The 17577-nt window shown below is 32.1% G+C and overlaps 2 protein-coding genes across 3 annotated transcripts in view; one reads left to right on the top strand and one right to left on the bottom strand.

Moving 5' to 3' along the window:
• Positions 1-17577, bottom strand: part of LOC143199935 (uncharacterized) — a 240421-nt gene that overhangs the window by 79145 nt on the left and 143699 nt on the right. The gene's annotated exons all lie outside the window — the stretch shown is intronic.
• On the top strand, positions 10258-14258 carry LOC143199565 (uncharacterized). The gene is made up of 2 exons (XM_076409453.1): positions 10258-10764; positions 10867-14258. The coding sequence occupies exons 1-2, from the start codon at positions 10350-10352 to the stop codon at positions 14196-14198; spliced, it is 3747 nt and encodes a 1248-aa protein (XP_076265568.1). The 5' UTR covers positions 10258-10349; the 3' UTR covers positions 14199-14258.

Below are 17577 nucleotides of genomic sequence, written 5' to 3'. Positions count from 1 at the left end.
TTATCGAATATATGAAATATTAAGAAGTCATTTAAAAAACTATTTATAAAAAGTAATTATGAGTTAAATTTATACCGAATACTGTTTTAAATGAACTTCTTTTATGCTGGAAACAATTTAATTTTCATTATGGAATAATTTAAACAACGAACAGTTTATTGTAATCTATTTTCTGGGTAAGCCTATATTTGCTAGAATATTATTTACTTCTCCAATCTGAATTTCTAATGTTAAGTGCAAGTAAATCTGTTCTCGAAAGATATAATTATGCAGGTTTTATTTGAAATGAACTAATAACGTAAATTGCTTAAAATTATTCCCCAAGTTATCAAGAAGTACATTCAAATAGGAAGTTATTTCAAGGTGCGGAACTACGTCTTCAACAATCCGAGTTATTGTTATCCGTGAAACTATTTTCATTGTGTGGAATTCTTTCAAAAACTTGTTCTACTTTGTTTCCATTTAGTAGCGATTTCTGCAAACGGAAAGAAAATGGAAACCAAAGCTGTCACTGATGTTCACTTAATCATTCCTTACTAAAATACCATATACCTAAATTTTGCTGACCCTGACCATTGTCTCTTTATCGAAAAAGCAATATATGACGAAAATAATATTCTGGAGCCGAATGACACAACCTTATACGCTACTACATGTTACATAATATGTTATTGTTACGTTTAGAAACGCTATAGTATGGCTTAACTGAACAAGAATTATTAGACATTATAGTGGAAATACTCTAAAGGAATATTTTTTAAAAATTTTTACCCGACCTATTAAATTAAAATTAAGTGATATCTATCAGTCAAACCAAGATGTTACCAAGAAACAATAAATATTAAAACAGCTTGTCCTCTTAAAACAACACTCTTTAAGTATGAATTGTTGTCAACGTTTCCCCTTTTTCGAAACTATGGTTCTGTAGTTCTTTAGTTTAATTCCTATGGTATCCAATGTGTTCTTCACCGTTCCTATTTTCTGTAAATACTCTGAAATGACATGTAGTATCACTTTGTTCGTGAAAACATCCTTAGAATAACATTCTAATTACACTTTCAATTTCTTTAATATTTCTTCTTGATTTTTAAGGGCTGTGTTAAAATCAATCATTCTCTCATTATGCTAAAGCAAGAAGCCTCGATGCTTCTAGAGCTGGGAATAGTGCACGCTTGGATTTAATTAAAAAACAAATTAAAAAATACGGTGAGGTGTTAGGTTATGTAAATAGAATAGAACTAATCAACCCGAGCCTATTAATGAGGAAAAGAAGAACTGCCTTTCACCAACACTGAACTGTTAAATATACTGTCAAATTAACAAACTTAAAATAAATAAAATCTGCTAAGGAAAAAAATATTCCTGATGGCTACACACTTTTTGCTCAACACATTATTTTCATCTTATTGCTCATCTGTTGGCTTTATCAGTGATGGCTTCAGGCAACCAACTACTAAAGCAACCACTAAACTAGTGTGGAAGCATGACGCCAATATGGTTACCTTTATTAAGATTTAGAGTATTTAAAATATTAACTACAAAATACCTTAACATTAGCAATTATAAATTACATTTTTAAGAAGTAATGGATTACAAATACTATATTCGTATTTGTATTTTAACTACGTATTTTAAATACAACTAATCAAAACTGAAAGCCCAAGCCTGGATGTTGCAAAGACTGTAAAAAAATACCCTATTGGTAAGAACGTTATGTAGATCTGTTTCGTTAATAACAATAATTACAAACTTCAAAAAATATTGTTCAGGTAAATGTTTTTATCGAACCGAGAATATATTTGCAGTGGACTTCACTTCACCGTCCCTCAGAAAAATAATTATACTGATGGGATACCTACATTTTAGAATCGCTAGATAGTGTATTGAAGTTGGAAGAAATGTTATACAATAATTTTGCAACTATAATTATTTCTTTTCATTTTCTGTTCTGCAAACTTATTAAATATTTAAAGTAAATGTTATAAACTACAAGTCGAAGTTTGTTGTCACGCCCTTAAAATATACATGTTGGAAAATATAATATGTACAAGCAATGACATTTACTTTTCAACCGACTTCGAAAAAGGAAGAGGTTCTAACATATAGTCAATTCAAAATAGCAGTGACACGAGTGTCAATATATGTCTGTCTAAAGTTGTAACTTCGTTTTACAGTCAGGCAATATTATCCTTGTCATTTTATACTAACTAAAAAGAGATAGAATGCTGTTAGAGAAGTACGAACATGTAACGTAATGAGCCTGCAAAAGTTGTCCGTTTGCCAAACGTCTGAAAATTCTTCAAAACATTATGATTACGGATTATAAACAGGCAAACGTTTTAACATTTTGCTTTAATAAATTTGAAATCGCCGCGGTTTTTATTGAAAATATTTTTGCGCCTTGCAGCTGCACTCTATATTAGTACGGACGCGGTCACTAAAATATCTCAAAAAATAAAAAACAATATAACCTTAAGTTCACCAAAAAGAAACCGTCTTTATGCGAAACAGGTGACGATATATATATAGTACACTGGTGGAGTCCCAACAAGTTCATGAACAAAGGCTGCAACTAAGGAATTGCTTGAACTACATAAAATAAGTTTCGAGGAAATCATGTTAAAGAATGAATTATTTCAAATTATTACTCGGTAAGTATAAATGAAATATTTAACTGCGTTTTATGTAATTTATTTTTTTTAAATAAGCCTGAGAAAAGATACATAGTAGATCAAATTAGTAAATGTTGTGGCAACAGAATATTACATCTTCCTCCCTATCACTGCATTTTTAATCCAATTGAGTTGATATAGGGTATTGTACAGAATTATTACAATAGATATTCAGATCGAAGAGGATGTTCAAACAAAAATTGTCTGGATTTATAGAAAGAGGCATTGTCGAAAATAACACCTTTAATTTGTATGAGCTCGATCAGACATATTGAAGAAGAAATTGACATATTTTAGAATCTTGAGCAAGTTTTTAATCGATTGGAAATAAACAGGTCGGCTATTAAGTTGATTAGTGTTTTTGAAAGTGACAGTGATTGAATAAAACTTTATGATTGTTGGTTTATGATTCAATGCTGACGATTACCAAGTCAGGGTGATAATTTACTTTAATTGTGGGGAATTGTGTTATAGTATGAAAGCTTTATGAGAATGTATGTTATTGTTCAGAATATACATGAACATGTATGAGTAGCATATTGTAGATATGGCTAACGCATTAAGGAGAATGCATTGATTAAATGTAGTTTTATCAAGAAAGATGTATACACATAGTAACAGAACAAGCTAAAGAGAAATATAATAATATCATAATGACTTTACAAGGAAACAATGCATCGAAAGAAACAAGAACTAAACGTAAAACATAAAAATGCTCTCTAATGAAAGTAAAATATATTACTCAGATATACAATTGTTAATTATGTGGATTAGGCCTTCGGGCGATACCACTTACAAATACCACCATACAAAAACGCGTCAAGAACCCTGTCGATGCTAGTGTGGAGAAAAACTCAATGTATATATAATAAAACAACTCTAACCTATAAATTATTGTAGCTGTATAATTAGTTGTAGTTTTGAGTTCTTCGATAATAAATGCATTTGTTGTACTATGATGTTAAAATAAATTATATTTAATAGAATATTTGTTCAATTATATTAAAATTTTGTTATATGTCAGAGCCAAAATGTAGTAAAACACAGAGTAGCAGTGGTAACGTTGAGATATTTTGACAGGTCTCCCGTGTCACTGCTATTTTGAATTGACTATATGTTCAACTGTATATTTTTTGTGTATGTTCACCGATTTCTCCGTCAATTGTGAACCGATTTCCAAAGTTCACTTTCGAGTGCACTTCTTAGGTGGTCCCATTGGTCCCATCCTCCAAGTTTTCACATATTTTTTATCTAAAATAATGAGATATTTGAGTATAATGTTATTGCTGAGCTGATGTGATGGAAGACGCCACTCCTGAACGGTTAGGAGTTATATTTCTTAGGATATTTCTTTAAATATTATGGGGACGTACAGACAACTAATTATATACTTTGAAGTTATTTAGGTAAGCTGATGACGAAAACAGGAATGGGACCGCTATACCCTTGACGAGTTTGCTTACCAAAGTGGTTCAGTTTGCTTTTTTACTAACCATACCATATGATAAGCCGTAGAAATATTGAGAGACTTCGGCATGGAGGTCGTGGGTTCCACTCCCGGCGGGGGGCACGGCTTTTTTTTGTTATTTTTTATTTTCTTTCATTGTTTCTTTATTCCTATTTTTCCTCATATGGAATGCACTTTAATTGACCTACTCATTGTAATACTTAATAATTTAGCTTAATAACTGCCTCAACCTATGTATCTATTTATATTATTATTTTAACTACTATCAACTGATCAGTTATATGTCGGTGCCGAACCCAGAAAATGCAAAAATAAGAATACAATTTTGTGTCCATATTCACAAAATTAAATTACCAACAAACAAATTTAATTTGTTGCTCGTATCGACTTCAAAGTGATTAGTTGGTAGTAGTTAAAATAATATTGTAAATATATAAATAGGTTTAGGTAGGTATTAAGCTAAATTGTGTGTATATAATATAATATAAAGTACGTGTAGTAGATAGGTTAAATAAGGTTTTTGTTTTTTTTTATTTAGTTATTACAACGATTATTTGGTACATATTTTATTTTCAAACTTTGTATTCCATTAAAAATTATTATTATTTAAGTTTTATTATACAAATGTAGGATCATAGTAATGCGCGATATTAATTTATCTATAAAAATATTGTCACAGCTACTTAGCAATGTGGAATGTAATCAAATTCAAATCATAAACTGTATAATTTCAATAATATCTATCTACAATTTCCTCACAAATTGTAATTAATTATGGGCCCAACAAATTTAAACCTACGTTTAAAATTATAAAATTATTGGACGTAAATTTAAATTAATTGAAGTAAATATATAACCATTAATATTTCCTTAAAAACTAATTAACAGCAGAGACCCATTAATTTCATTAACAAGAAACTTTTTCTGTACACCACAATGATTAAAAGATTATTTGGTTCAAATTAAAGGCGTTTCTGTTGACAGTAAAGTCGATTGAAGGGGAAGTATTTCGGCTCCATTCGAAATATTAATTAAAAACTTTACGAAATTAATTATAAATTAATGACGTTTCTGCCTAGGGATATGACCAGAAGTTACGATCTAAGGAATGGCGGAGGAGTTGATGTTGACAGGAAATTTCTTATTAGAATGTCAACTGCAGCGTCTCCTCGGGGAATATGTCTATTCATACTTGTTTGAGGCGAAGTTGTTGAAAATTTATACTTACCTTATTACCTCCACAGGGGCGAGACCACTATTTCCTGTTGAATATAGTGTAGCGACCTTGATGCATAACGAATTTAACATCTTAGAATAGCGGTCTACAAAATACCCGGAAAATATTATCCCAGATGTTGGACACGTGCCGGGTGCCAGCAGCACCGACTAATAAACGATTACGAAGATCCGGCAATCCCGAGACTTTGATTTCGGATATTATTGAAAGGTAGTTTGAATCATTCAGTAACCATAATAGAGAGAAAAAACCAAATACCAACACACCAGTTTGGGTTTATTAACAAGCATTCAACAATTGACCAGATCCACAGAATAACAGATGTTAAAAGAAAGAGCCTACTAAAGTAAAAAAGTATGCTCAGCTATATTCTTAGATGTACCACAAGCCTCCGATAAGGTTTGGCATGAAGACCTTGTTCATATACTACAGAAAATTCTACCAAAACTTCACACCGAACTACTAAAATCGTACATTACCACCAGAGTGTTTAGAGTCAAACAAGAAGAAGCTTACTCTACAATAAAAGAATCTAAAGCAAGTGTACCACAAGGAATTGTTGGGGACTAATGCTTTATCTACTTTACACTTGTGATATACCACAAATGGAGAATATTACAATAGCTACATTTGCTGAGGAAGTTATAAAAGGCAAGTGACAATATAAGTAATTGGACACAAATTTGGAAAATGAGAATTGATGAAGTTCAATCTGTATATATGCAGTTTACCTATAAACGGACCGTACAGGTACTAATAACATTAAATAAAACTACCATTCCATATAACAACAACGCAAAACTTCGCTGGAAGTAGCATATATAGACGAAAAGAAACAACTGGAATTGAAATATAGGAAAATGTACTGGCTAATTGGATGATAATCACAATTACCAGTATATAATAAATTGCTATTATATAACCATATACCGAAACCTATATGGACATACAGAGATCAATTATGGGGATGATCTGCAAATATTAACATAAATAAAATACAATTTTTTCAGAACAAAGTCCTGAGAGGTATTGTGGGCGCACCCAAATATTATAGGACTGATTACCTAAATCGAGACCTTCAAGTACCCACAGTCATTCAAGAAATTAAGAGAATTGCAAGGGAGTATGAGGAAAGACTCCATTCTCATGAGAATATTGAAGTATTGCAGCTTTTCGATATCACCAGAAAAGGACACAGACTCAAAAGAATCAAAACATCTGATCTTGTATAATATTGTGTAGTGAGGTGCATATAATAAAAAATACAGCAGTGACATGTATTAGCATTATTTCACCAGAGACCGAGTTAGAGTCGATGGGTCCTCCTAGTTATATACCTAGATTTAAGTTATCATAATGACAAATTGTAGGTTAGACGGAAACGACTAGTAACAATGTAATAATTAAATAAAAATTAAAAAAAATTAAGTAACTGACCATCGTTCAGTTCAGACGTGCCACCATCGACTACCCAAGCCTCGTCTTCAGGTAACACCGCTGCCATCCCTATTGTCTACTCTAGTTTCCTTATTTTTATTTACCAATAAATAACTTTACGATGACGATTAGTCAAGTCTTCGCCGCGGTACCACAACTGTCAACGTCGCGTCGTCGAACAATATAAGCTACCACGTCATCGAAACAACGAATCCCACAGCGGCAATTATGGAGTCCTGATCGAGAAATAGTTTATTTTCCACGCCGTCCATATATTACATTCAAATGCCAAAGCAACGATGAAGCAACGGTATCTCTAGAATCGAAAGATATGGACAGCCGTACCAGGGTTCCAAAATGTTCACACGTCGAGATATTCAATTTTGCAAATCTTATAAATCAGTTTTGTTTTCTCCTATCTCGGTTTTGATATATCAGTACTTTGTAGTTAATATTTTATACTGCATACTTTTTTTATATTTTTATTAACATTTGTAAGTAAAATTCAGACAGGAAAGTACTGTAACGATCTTGACGCATGTCGAATTATTTCCTAGAACATCGATCTACAGAATACTCAGAAAATATTATCCCACATGTCGAACTTGTGCGGAGAGCCAGCTAGTAAAAGTCTACGAAGATCTGGTAATCCCGAGACATTGATTTCGAATATTATTGAAGGGTAGATTGAATGATTCAATCACTGATCATCGTTCAGTTCAGACGTGCCACCATCGACTGCCCAAGCCTCATCTTCAGGTAACACCGGTGCCATCCCTTTTATCTAGTGTATTTTCTATATTTTTATTTGTCAATATATGACGATTACAGAATGTAACCATATCTGCTTCATTTCGTTTTACCTCCATTCACCGAGCCATATAATTCCCTAAAACAGAATATCTCAAAATGTCGAACAATGTCTTGATACTGAAAAAAAATATTAAAAATCTGATGTTCTCTCAACGCACAGCACACCTAGTTCAAGCCTCGTCCTAATCTTTATATTTATATGTAAGCCCTATACTTGTATTGTATTACAATAGGTGACACTAATAAATTATATATCGCGCTCTAAAAAATAGAAACAGTGGATGGCATTAGAAGGGTCAGTTTTCCTACTAAAACAGTTATTTAGCAGTTTTGTCAGTGATTCAGTTTTGTTTGAACTCAAGTCAAAATTGGGAAAGACACTAATAAGTATGCGGTATATTTTCTAATTTTTCTTCGGTAAAGGTGAAAACGCAAGCTAGCATTATGGTTCTGATGCTGTATAACAATCCAATCAAGAGCAGCTTTAGTTTCCCTCGTTTTGAAGTCAATGATACTCTATCCTCTAGTAAATCAACTGTCGAAAAATCTGACAAAAACATAAATATTGCAAAGTTCTAACGTTATGTAGGTACTATTTCTACCATCTAGAAGTTAAATATGCACCATTTGGAACCATTTAGAAAGATCAATCAAAACAAATCACCAGAAAGGTTTTGTTTGGTTTTCAAGAAACCCTGTATAATGAGCTGTTCGCCAAACTCTTAATTTCATGCTATCTATTCCTGCCTACGGCGAAAATGGTGAAAAATTCCGCTTTTGAACAATAGCTACAGGGGATTTTGTTGAAGAGTTACACATTAGAGAAATACCTTCAAAGTAGTAACAAGTTATCTACAAAACGGAGCATGTTTGACTTACATCAGATCATTTTAAGTATGTTAAATAAAGCTTTCAATTGTATACAAAAGTAATAGTTTTCTTTTTACTACACCCATTATTCCGTTTCCTACGTTTCCTTTAAAACGTATATTTGGTTTATATAAGGATATTTTAACTATTTTAATTTTAAACTATTTTACATTGATTCTCAAACTCGAATTATTAAAAATCGGTAGATTTTGACTTGAAATTGAATATGTGTGAGGTATTAACAAAACAGTATATTGATTTAAGTTCCATAAAGTGGCTAAAGTCGAGAGATTGCATGAGCTGAGGATGGATTTAGTTGAGGTGCGTGATGAGATTTACATTGGATAAAAAATGCACATATCATTGCCTGGTGTTTGAAATATATATGGATAAGTTTGCTTTGAAAGACACGAAAAAACTTAAATTACTTTTTCTCCATCCCATTATTTATTTATGCATTTGTGTTTTATCTTATATATAAAAATGAATCGCAAAATGTGATGGTAAGCGCATAACTCAACAACGCCTGGACCAATTTGGCCAAATCTTTTTTTAAAATGTTCGTTGAAGTTCAAGGATGGTTTCTACGGCGAGAAAAATTAGAATTATTGCTGGAAAAACCCTAAAAAAAGCCCTTTTTGTTTGAATTTGTTTCGTGTATCAGTTGACAATTCATCTGTCATCTGTCAAAAGTCATCTGTAACAGACAACTTTTTTTTTAAATTTGATATGACTTGAACTCAAATCCTTTTAAGCCGTACGAATTGTTTTATTTATTTAAAATTTTTTATTTATTTAAAATTTAATTCAAATTTTAAATAAATAAAACAATTCGTACGGCTTAAAAGGATTTGAGTTCAAGTCATATCAAATTAAAAAAAAAAAGTTGTCTGTTACAGATGACTTTTGACAGATGACAGATGAATTGTCAAGTGATACACGAAACAAATTCGTATATCGTGTTTTGTGCAGAGTGTTTAGTTAGTTAGTGTTTGTTTAGTTCGTGATTAGTGAAAAAATAATTTATATTTGATATGCCTCCTATAAGACGAAGCAATTTAGGTAGAAGAACCAGAAATGCTATAAACCAAGCTAATTACCGATATAATCGTATTGCAAAAGAACGTGACGACGGAAATGAACGTGAAAGAATTCGGATATCATTGAATCGAGCTGCTTTCAGTTACGATGTGTCAATTGACTACAGTAACTACCAATGTGTTGTTATTGGTTCTATGAACTTGGCTTGCTCACACTGTAAGGCATTAAAATACAAAAACGAAGCCAATGGATTGTGTTGCGCAAATGGTAAAGTGAAATTGATACCATTGGATCCACCACCAGAACCATTGTACTCATTGGTTTCAGGAATAGGAACAGATTCTATACACTTTTTGACACATATCCAACAATATAACAATTGCTTTCAAATGACTTCATTTGGGGCAACAAATGCAGTTCGGGAAAATTTTATGCCAACTTTCAAGGTATGTATTATAGCAGTTAATCATAATTATTTTAGCGAACAAAATTTTCTGTCACCAAAGTTAAGATGTGTTACTAATCTTCAATTTCTTAATCATTACGAAATATATCAATTAGTCATCATATTATATGGTGATTCAGTTTCAGTGACACTTTTATTATATTTTATAATTGATAGATATTAGTTAAAACTAAATATATACTTTTTAAGATCAAATATTATTTAAGTTTGATCACTGACAATCCATTAATTTATACCACACCATAATATTTTTTTTATTTACAGATACAAGGGCAAATATATCACAGAGCAGGTTCACTGTTACCAGTGTCAGATAGCGACAACAAATTCCTGCAAATTTATTTTATGGGCAATTCACCACAAGAAATTGATCTGCGTTGTGCACATAACAATTTAGTAAAAAGGTCTATTGTAGAACAATTACAAAATTTATTTCATCAACGCAATCAATTGATTATATTGTTTAAAACTGCCCTGGATCTGATGCCATCCGATAATCACAAAATTGTAATCAGAGCTGATAAAACACCTGCAGGTCAACATACAAGACGTTTTAATGCACCAACTATTGATGAAGTTGCTATCGTTGTAGTTGGAGAAAACTTGGAATCCCGTGATATTGTTTTACATCGTCGGAATGATCAATTACAACGTATAAAGGAAACACACCGCTCATATGATGCACTGCAATATCCCATTATATTTTGGCAAGGTGAAGATGGCTACGATTTCTCAATAAAAATGATAAATCCCATTACAGGTAACTAAAATATTAGTTTAGCTATGGCGATAATATCTCAGTCACTATATTATGTATTTTAATTTTATATTTGAATGTTATTAAAACAAAATCTGTTTACAGGTTCTGAAACCAACAAAAAAGTCAGTTCAATGAACTATTATTCATACCGCCTAATGATTCGGGAAAATGAAGATAATCACATATTGAAATGTCGCCGATTATATCACAAATATGTTGTTGACATGTATGTTAAAATTGAAACGGAGAGATTAACATTCATCAGGTTGAATCAAACCAAACTCCGATCTGAAGAGTATATTCACCTTCGAGATGCGATTAATACTGATGGAAATGCACAGAATGTCGGTCGGATGACTATTCTTCCAGCAACATACATCGGAAGCCCTCGGCATATGCACGAATATGCTCAAGATGCCATGTCGTATGTTCGTCATTATGGTACAGCAGATTTGTTCATCACATTTACATGCAATCCGCAATGGATAGAAATTAAGCAGGAGTTATTCCCTGGGCAATCACCCATTGATCGTCATGATATTACAGCCAGAGTCTTTAGACAAAAGTTGAAATCTTTAATGAATTTCATCGTAAAACATAGTGTGTTTGGTGAGACACGCTGCTGGATGTATTCTGTGGAGTGGCAGAAACGAGGATTGCCACATGCACACATTTTGATTTGGTTGGTTGAAAAGATAAGGCCAAATGAAGTTGATGCAGTGATATCAGCTGAAATCCCTAATGTACAAGTAGATCCTGGATTGCATGAGGTAGTTATCAAAAACATGATACATGGTCCCTGTGGAACTCTTAATCAAAATTCACCGTGTATGATGGATGGTAAATGTTCAAATCGATATCCACGGACATTAATATCGGAAACAATTACTGGTAATGACGGTTATCCATTGTATCGTCGCAGATCGACAGCAGACAATGGAAAATCAACAATTGTCAAATTAAATCAACAAGATATTGAAATAGATAATCGTTGGATTGTTCCATATTCACCCATTTTATCAAAGACATTCAAAGCACACATCAACGTTGAATCTTGCCATTCAGTGAAATCGATTAAATACATTTGCAAATATGTAACCAAAGGGAGTGATATGGCTGTGATTGGAATTGGTGCAGAGAATTCTAATGATGAAGTTACCCAATACCAAATGGGCCGCTATGTTAGCAGTAATGAAGCAGTTTGGCGAATATTTTCTTTTCCTATTCATGAGAGACACCCTTCTGTTGTTCACTTAGCTGTACATTTAGAAAATGGACAAAGAGTGTATTTTACAGCACAGAACGCAGTACAAAGAGCTGCTCAGCCACCATCTACTACATTAACCAGTTTTTTTGAGACATGCCAAAACGATGATTTCGCACAAACATTGCTATATTCTGAAATGCCAAAATATTATACCTGGAATCAATCCTCAAGGAGATTTATACGACGGAAACAAGGAAAACCAGTTCCAGGATATACAGATGTATATTCCACCGATGCGATTGGCCGGATTTATTCAGTACATCCAAGCAATGATGAATGTTTTTATTTACGACTGCTATTAGTCAATGTACGTGGCCCAACATCATTCCAACAATTACGAACTGTTGATGGTGAATTGTGTGGATCCTACAGAGAAGCCTGTCAACGTTTGCAATTGCTTGAAAATGACGCTCATTGGGATCAAACTCTCAATGATGCTGTAATATCATCACACGCTCATCAAATACGAACATTGTTTTCTATAATCATATCTACATGCTTCCCATCAAACCCAATTGATTTGTGGATGAAGTACAAAGATTATATGTGTGATGATATTTTGTATCAAATACGGAATAGAATGGGAAATCCAAATATACAAATCAGTGAAGAAATTTACAATGAAGCATTGATTTCAATTGAGGACATGTGCTTGATAATGTCAAACAAACTATTAATTCAATTAGGCCTGACCGCGCCCAATCGTCCAATGCATGACGCTTTTAACCAAGAGTTGCATCGAGAAAGACTGTATGATCTCAACGCTTTGAAAGAATTAATTCAAACAAATCTTCCACTGTTAAATGAACAACAGAAGTATGTATTTGAAACTCTTATGAAAGTAACAAATGATGAAACTGGAGGGATTTACTTCTTAGATGCACCTGGTGGTACAGGAAAAACTTTTTTGATTTCATTAATATTAGCAACAATTCGCTCACAAAATAAAATTGCACTTGCACTCGCTTCGTCGGGAATCGCAGCAACTTTGCTTGAAGGTGGTCGAACAGCCCATTCAGCACTAAAATTGCCATTAAATATGCAAAGCAATGAAACTCCAACCTGCAACGTTTCGAAGAACTCTGCAATGGCAAAGGTTTTGCAGCAATGTAAATTGATTGTTTGGGATGAATGCACGATGGCACATAAAAAATCTTTGGAGGCTTTAGACAGAACCTTAAAAGATCTACGTAGCAATAATAACCGATTTGGTGGTGCAATGCTTTTATTAGCAGGAGATTTTCGTCAAACATTGCCAGTGATTCCACGATCAACGCCAGCTGATGAACTCAATGCATGTCTAAAGTCCTCCAATTTGTGGAAACATGTCAAAGTACTTCATTTAAGCAAGAACATGCGTGTCGAGTTGCAAAATGACCAATCTGGAAACATATTCTCTAAACAACTCATTGACATTGGTAATGGCAAATTTCCTATAGACATGTTGACTGGCTGCATTAACTTTCCTCAAAGTTTTTGTCAGTTAACTCGATCAAAAGATGAACTTATTCAGAAGGTGTTTCCAGATGTTTCTCAAAATTACAGAAACCATGATTGGTTGAGCGAACGAGCTATACTGGCTGCAAAAAACATAGATGTAAATGAATTAAATTTCAAAATTCAAGAACAAATTACAGGCGAATTGAGGATATATAAATCAGTTGATTCGGCTACTAATCAAGATGATGTAGTCAACTATCCACCGGAATTTTTAAACTCGCTGGATTTGCCAGGATTGCCACCTCACAATCTTCAATTAAAGGTTGGATCGGTGGTTATAATGTTGCGAAATATCAACCAACCGCGTCTTTGCAACGGTACACGGTTAGCAATAAAAAAATTACTAAACAATGTGATAGAAGCAACTATACTCAAAGGAAAGTATAAAGGAGAAGATGTTCTCATACCGCGCATCCCAATGATTCCGACTGATGTGCCATTTGAGTTTAAACGACTACAGTTTCCAGTGCGGCTTGCTTTTGCTATGACTATAAACAAGTCCCAGGGGCAAACATTAAGTGTTTGTGGTATTAATCTAGAAAACCCATGTTTCTCACATGGTCAATTGTATGTTGCCTGTTCCCGTGTTGGAAAACCATCAGATTTGTTTATCTATGCGCCAGGTAATCAAACAAAGAACATCGTATACCACAAAGCACTACAATGATAATAATAATAATAATTATGATTCACATGATTAACAATAAAGCGATTACTTACTTTTCAATCCTTATATATGTTTTATTTAATTATTTTTTATTCACAACGCCCTATCACCAGGGTGATGGTTCTGTTCAGGAGAATTTTTTAAAATACGTAGGCACAAAAACTGCCACATTACAAATCTTTTTGACAGGACGAAGTCTGTCGGGTCAGCTAGTTTATATATAAATATGTAATGTTATGCTTATTGCTTTATTGCTATGTTATCATATAACATAAACAATAAGAAGTTCATGACACATTTGCATGAGAATACAAACGTAAATGATGTTTGGTAATGAATAAACGAGTGTCGTATTTGTAATATCTATTCTTCGATTTATTTCTAGTGAACATTTTTTACTTTTGAGAATCTATGCGTGAAAAGAGTATAAGGATTTTTAAATCTATTGATTACATTGACCCAGTTTATATATAAATAGAGAAGGTATAAATATAGAGGATAGTAGGAAGCAATTAAACTAATAAAAATGAAATGGACAATACGTAATTTCTATTATATGGATATATAGTAATATTAACCAGAACAATTACAGATGAAATTATTTTTGAAGGATGGCTAAATAGTAGTAGCATAACTAGTACTGAGTGCCCAAAAATTTACGTCAAATTTCGTTTACAGGGCTTGGTTAGCTAAAAGCCCTCTTTATGGAAATTGTCAATTATTATGAAAATGAACATGGCAATAAATGTCAATTGCTAGGATGACGTTGCCCAAAATTTTAATCAATTTATTCTATTAATCTATTTAATGAAATAATTTTTGCTAAACATGGTCAAAAAACTATAGTTTTTATGTGAACTGAATTTTGTAGATCCGGATATCCTTAATCTTTATTAAGAATATACTATGAAGTGTTCCTTGAAATTTGTAATTCTTACCAAGAATTAATTGTCCTAAATTTTCACCCATAATCTCATGCACTGCTTCGATGTTAACATTGAAAGTGTTTGTTATTGGATGGGTAGTAGGTTCAACTTCACTAATTGATTCAGTCTTTCTGAATGTTTAAATTATCCTCTTCACTGCTGTCACTCTAAATTGGTAAAATTTACTACTAAATATAACACTAAAAACTGTAATTATAATATATTCTTGTGAAAGTTCTGTCATTAGTATTTATCTATTATTAGGTGTCATATTATTGAAGTGTAAAAAATTCAATGAAAATTTTCATATAAAAACTGCAATATCAAATTTTTCAATATACTTAAACTCAAAACTAAATCTATTACAGGTATAGAGTTGTTGGATGTAGAACTGAAAATATAATACAGAAAACAAAACAGACTTTCCAAGTACGTGAAACCAAGTTATTTCTTCCGAAAAGATATTTGTAAAACTTTCAGTCCAACATAACGTCAAGAAGTTTCCTTGTTTCCTTAAAATGCCTGGTCAAAACGATAGAAACTTCCTATATTGGGCGATAAATATTTCATTTCAGTTTTGTTTTCAGATTGGATTTTATTTTACGGGAAATTTCTTCAAAAAGTTGTTCGAGTCTCGTTTTTCATTCCAACTAAATGTTAGTATTTAGTAAATATTTAAAAAACTTTTCGAAAATTTCAGTCTTTTCTACGTTGCCTTGATTTATTTATCAATAGTTTAAATAGTACGATTATCGGTTCACTAGTCACCCGATGAAACGGGCATATTAAATGAAATGGATTAACTTATCAATAAGACAGCCTCCAATGTTCCTTAATCATACAGCAACTACTTACACAATTCTCAATAATCCCGCAAGCTCTTAGGATGCTCAACAATTTCATTCAAATCATCAAAACCAAACCAAATCTGCTGTTGGGCATTACCTTTATACTTTTCTGAAAGTATAAATTTTTTTTCATATTTAGACATATTTCAGCATAGAGCGTCTGTACGAAATTTAAAGCAATATATACGTTAAGGAAATAATGATCGGTTTTTCCTAATAGATCTTTTGAAATTGAACACCTCCAGTAAAAAATATTCAATGAAGGCATACTATCAATGTCCGGAAAATTTTTTTCAAAAGTGTTTCCGCGGTCTCTCTTAAGAGTATAAAGCTGGCTTCAAATCTTATAAATAGTCCAAAAGATTATTTATTATTATATATGTAATTTATTTATAAATACATATCTCTTGTTGTTCTTCTTGTTCCTATTTATTGCTTTATTATTACCTTATCATATAACACAAATTGTAAAAAGTCCATGAAGCTTCTAATAGATGAGTAGACAATACTAATAATGTAGTTGTAGACCAAATATATCATTATCATTTTAAATGAGCTGACAAATATATTTAATTTTATAATGAAATGTGTTTACTAATCAATATTAAAAAAATATAATACAATATTTATGGCATAATAAATTCGTAATCGCCACGATAACATTTAAAAGCATACATTTACAGGAGAATACAAACATGATTAAAATATCACTATCATTTTAAATGAGCTGACAAATATACTTTATTATATAGTGAAATTTGTTTATATCTCCATAATAAAACATAATATAGTACAGTAGATATGGCTTAATAAATTCTTACTGCTCATGAAAATATTTACAAGAATACATTTGCATGAGAATATAAACGTGAATAAAGTTTGGTAATGAATGAATCAGTTTCAGCTAGTGTCAAATTTTGACATTTTTGCATAGGATTCCTATTTGTACTATCGATTAGTCGTTGTGTTTCCGGTGAATATTTCTCACTGTTGAAAAACTCTGCCTGTGAATAATATAGGGATCTTTAAATATATTGATTACAATGACGCAGTTTATACATAAATAGAAAAAGTGTAAATATAGAAGATAGTAGGAAGCAATTAAACGCCTAAAAATGAACTTGACAATACGTAGTATGTATTATATCAGCCAGAATAATTATGGTATAAATATGAAAATATTTTTGAAAATCGGTAAAACAGCAGTAGCATAACTTATATAGAGTGCCTAAAAAGTTTGTTAACTAAAAGCCTTCTTCGTGGGAATTCTCAATTATTATGAAAATGAATATGGCAACTGCTAGGATGACTTTAAAAAAAATTTTAATAAATTTGTTCAATAATCTATTCTATTCTTTTCAATTCTATTCTATTTAATGTAATAATTTTGCTAAATATTGTCATAAAACTTTAGTTCTTGTGTCAACTGAACTTTGTAGGTCCGGCTATCCTTAATCTTTATTAAGGATACACTATTAAGTTTCTCTTGAAATTTGCAATTCTTAACCTAGAGACCGAACTGATATTCCTGAACTTTCACCTATAAGCTCATGCACTGCTTCCATGTTAACATTGAAAGTGTTTGAATTAGATGGCTAGTAGGTT

This window comes from Rhynchophorus ferrugineus, unplaced genomic scaffold, assembly GCF_030347505.1.
Source record: "Rhynchophorus ferrugineus isolate W39M unplaced genomic scaffold, kcgeb_rfMv2 rfM7, whole genome shotgun sequence".
NCBI lineage: Eukaryota > Metazoa > Arthropoda > Insecta > Coleoptera > Curculionidae > Rhynchophorus > Rhynchophorus ferrugineus.
This window is presented reverse-complemented; position numbering and strand designations above follow the sequence as displayed.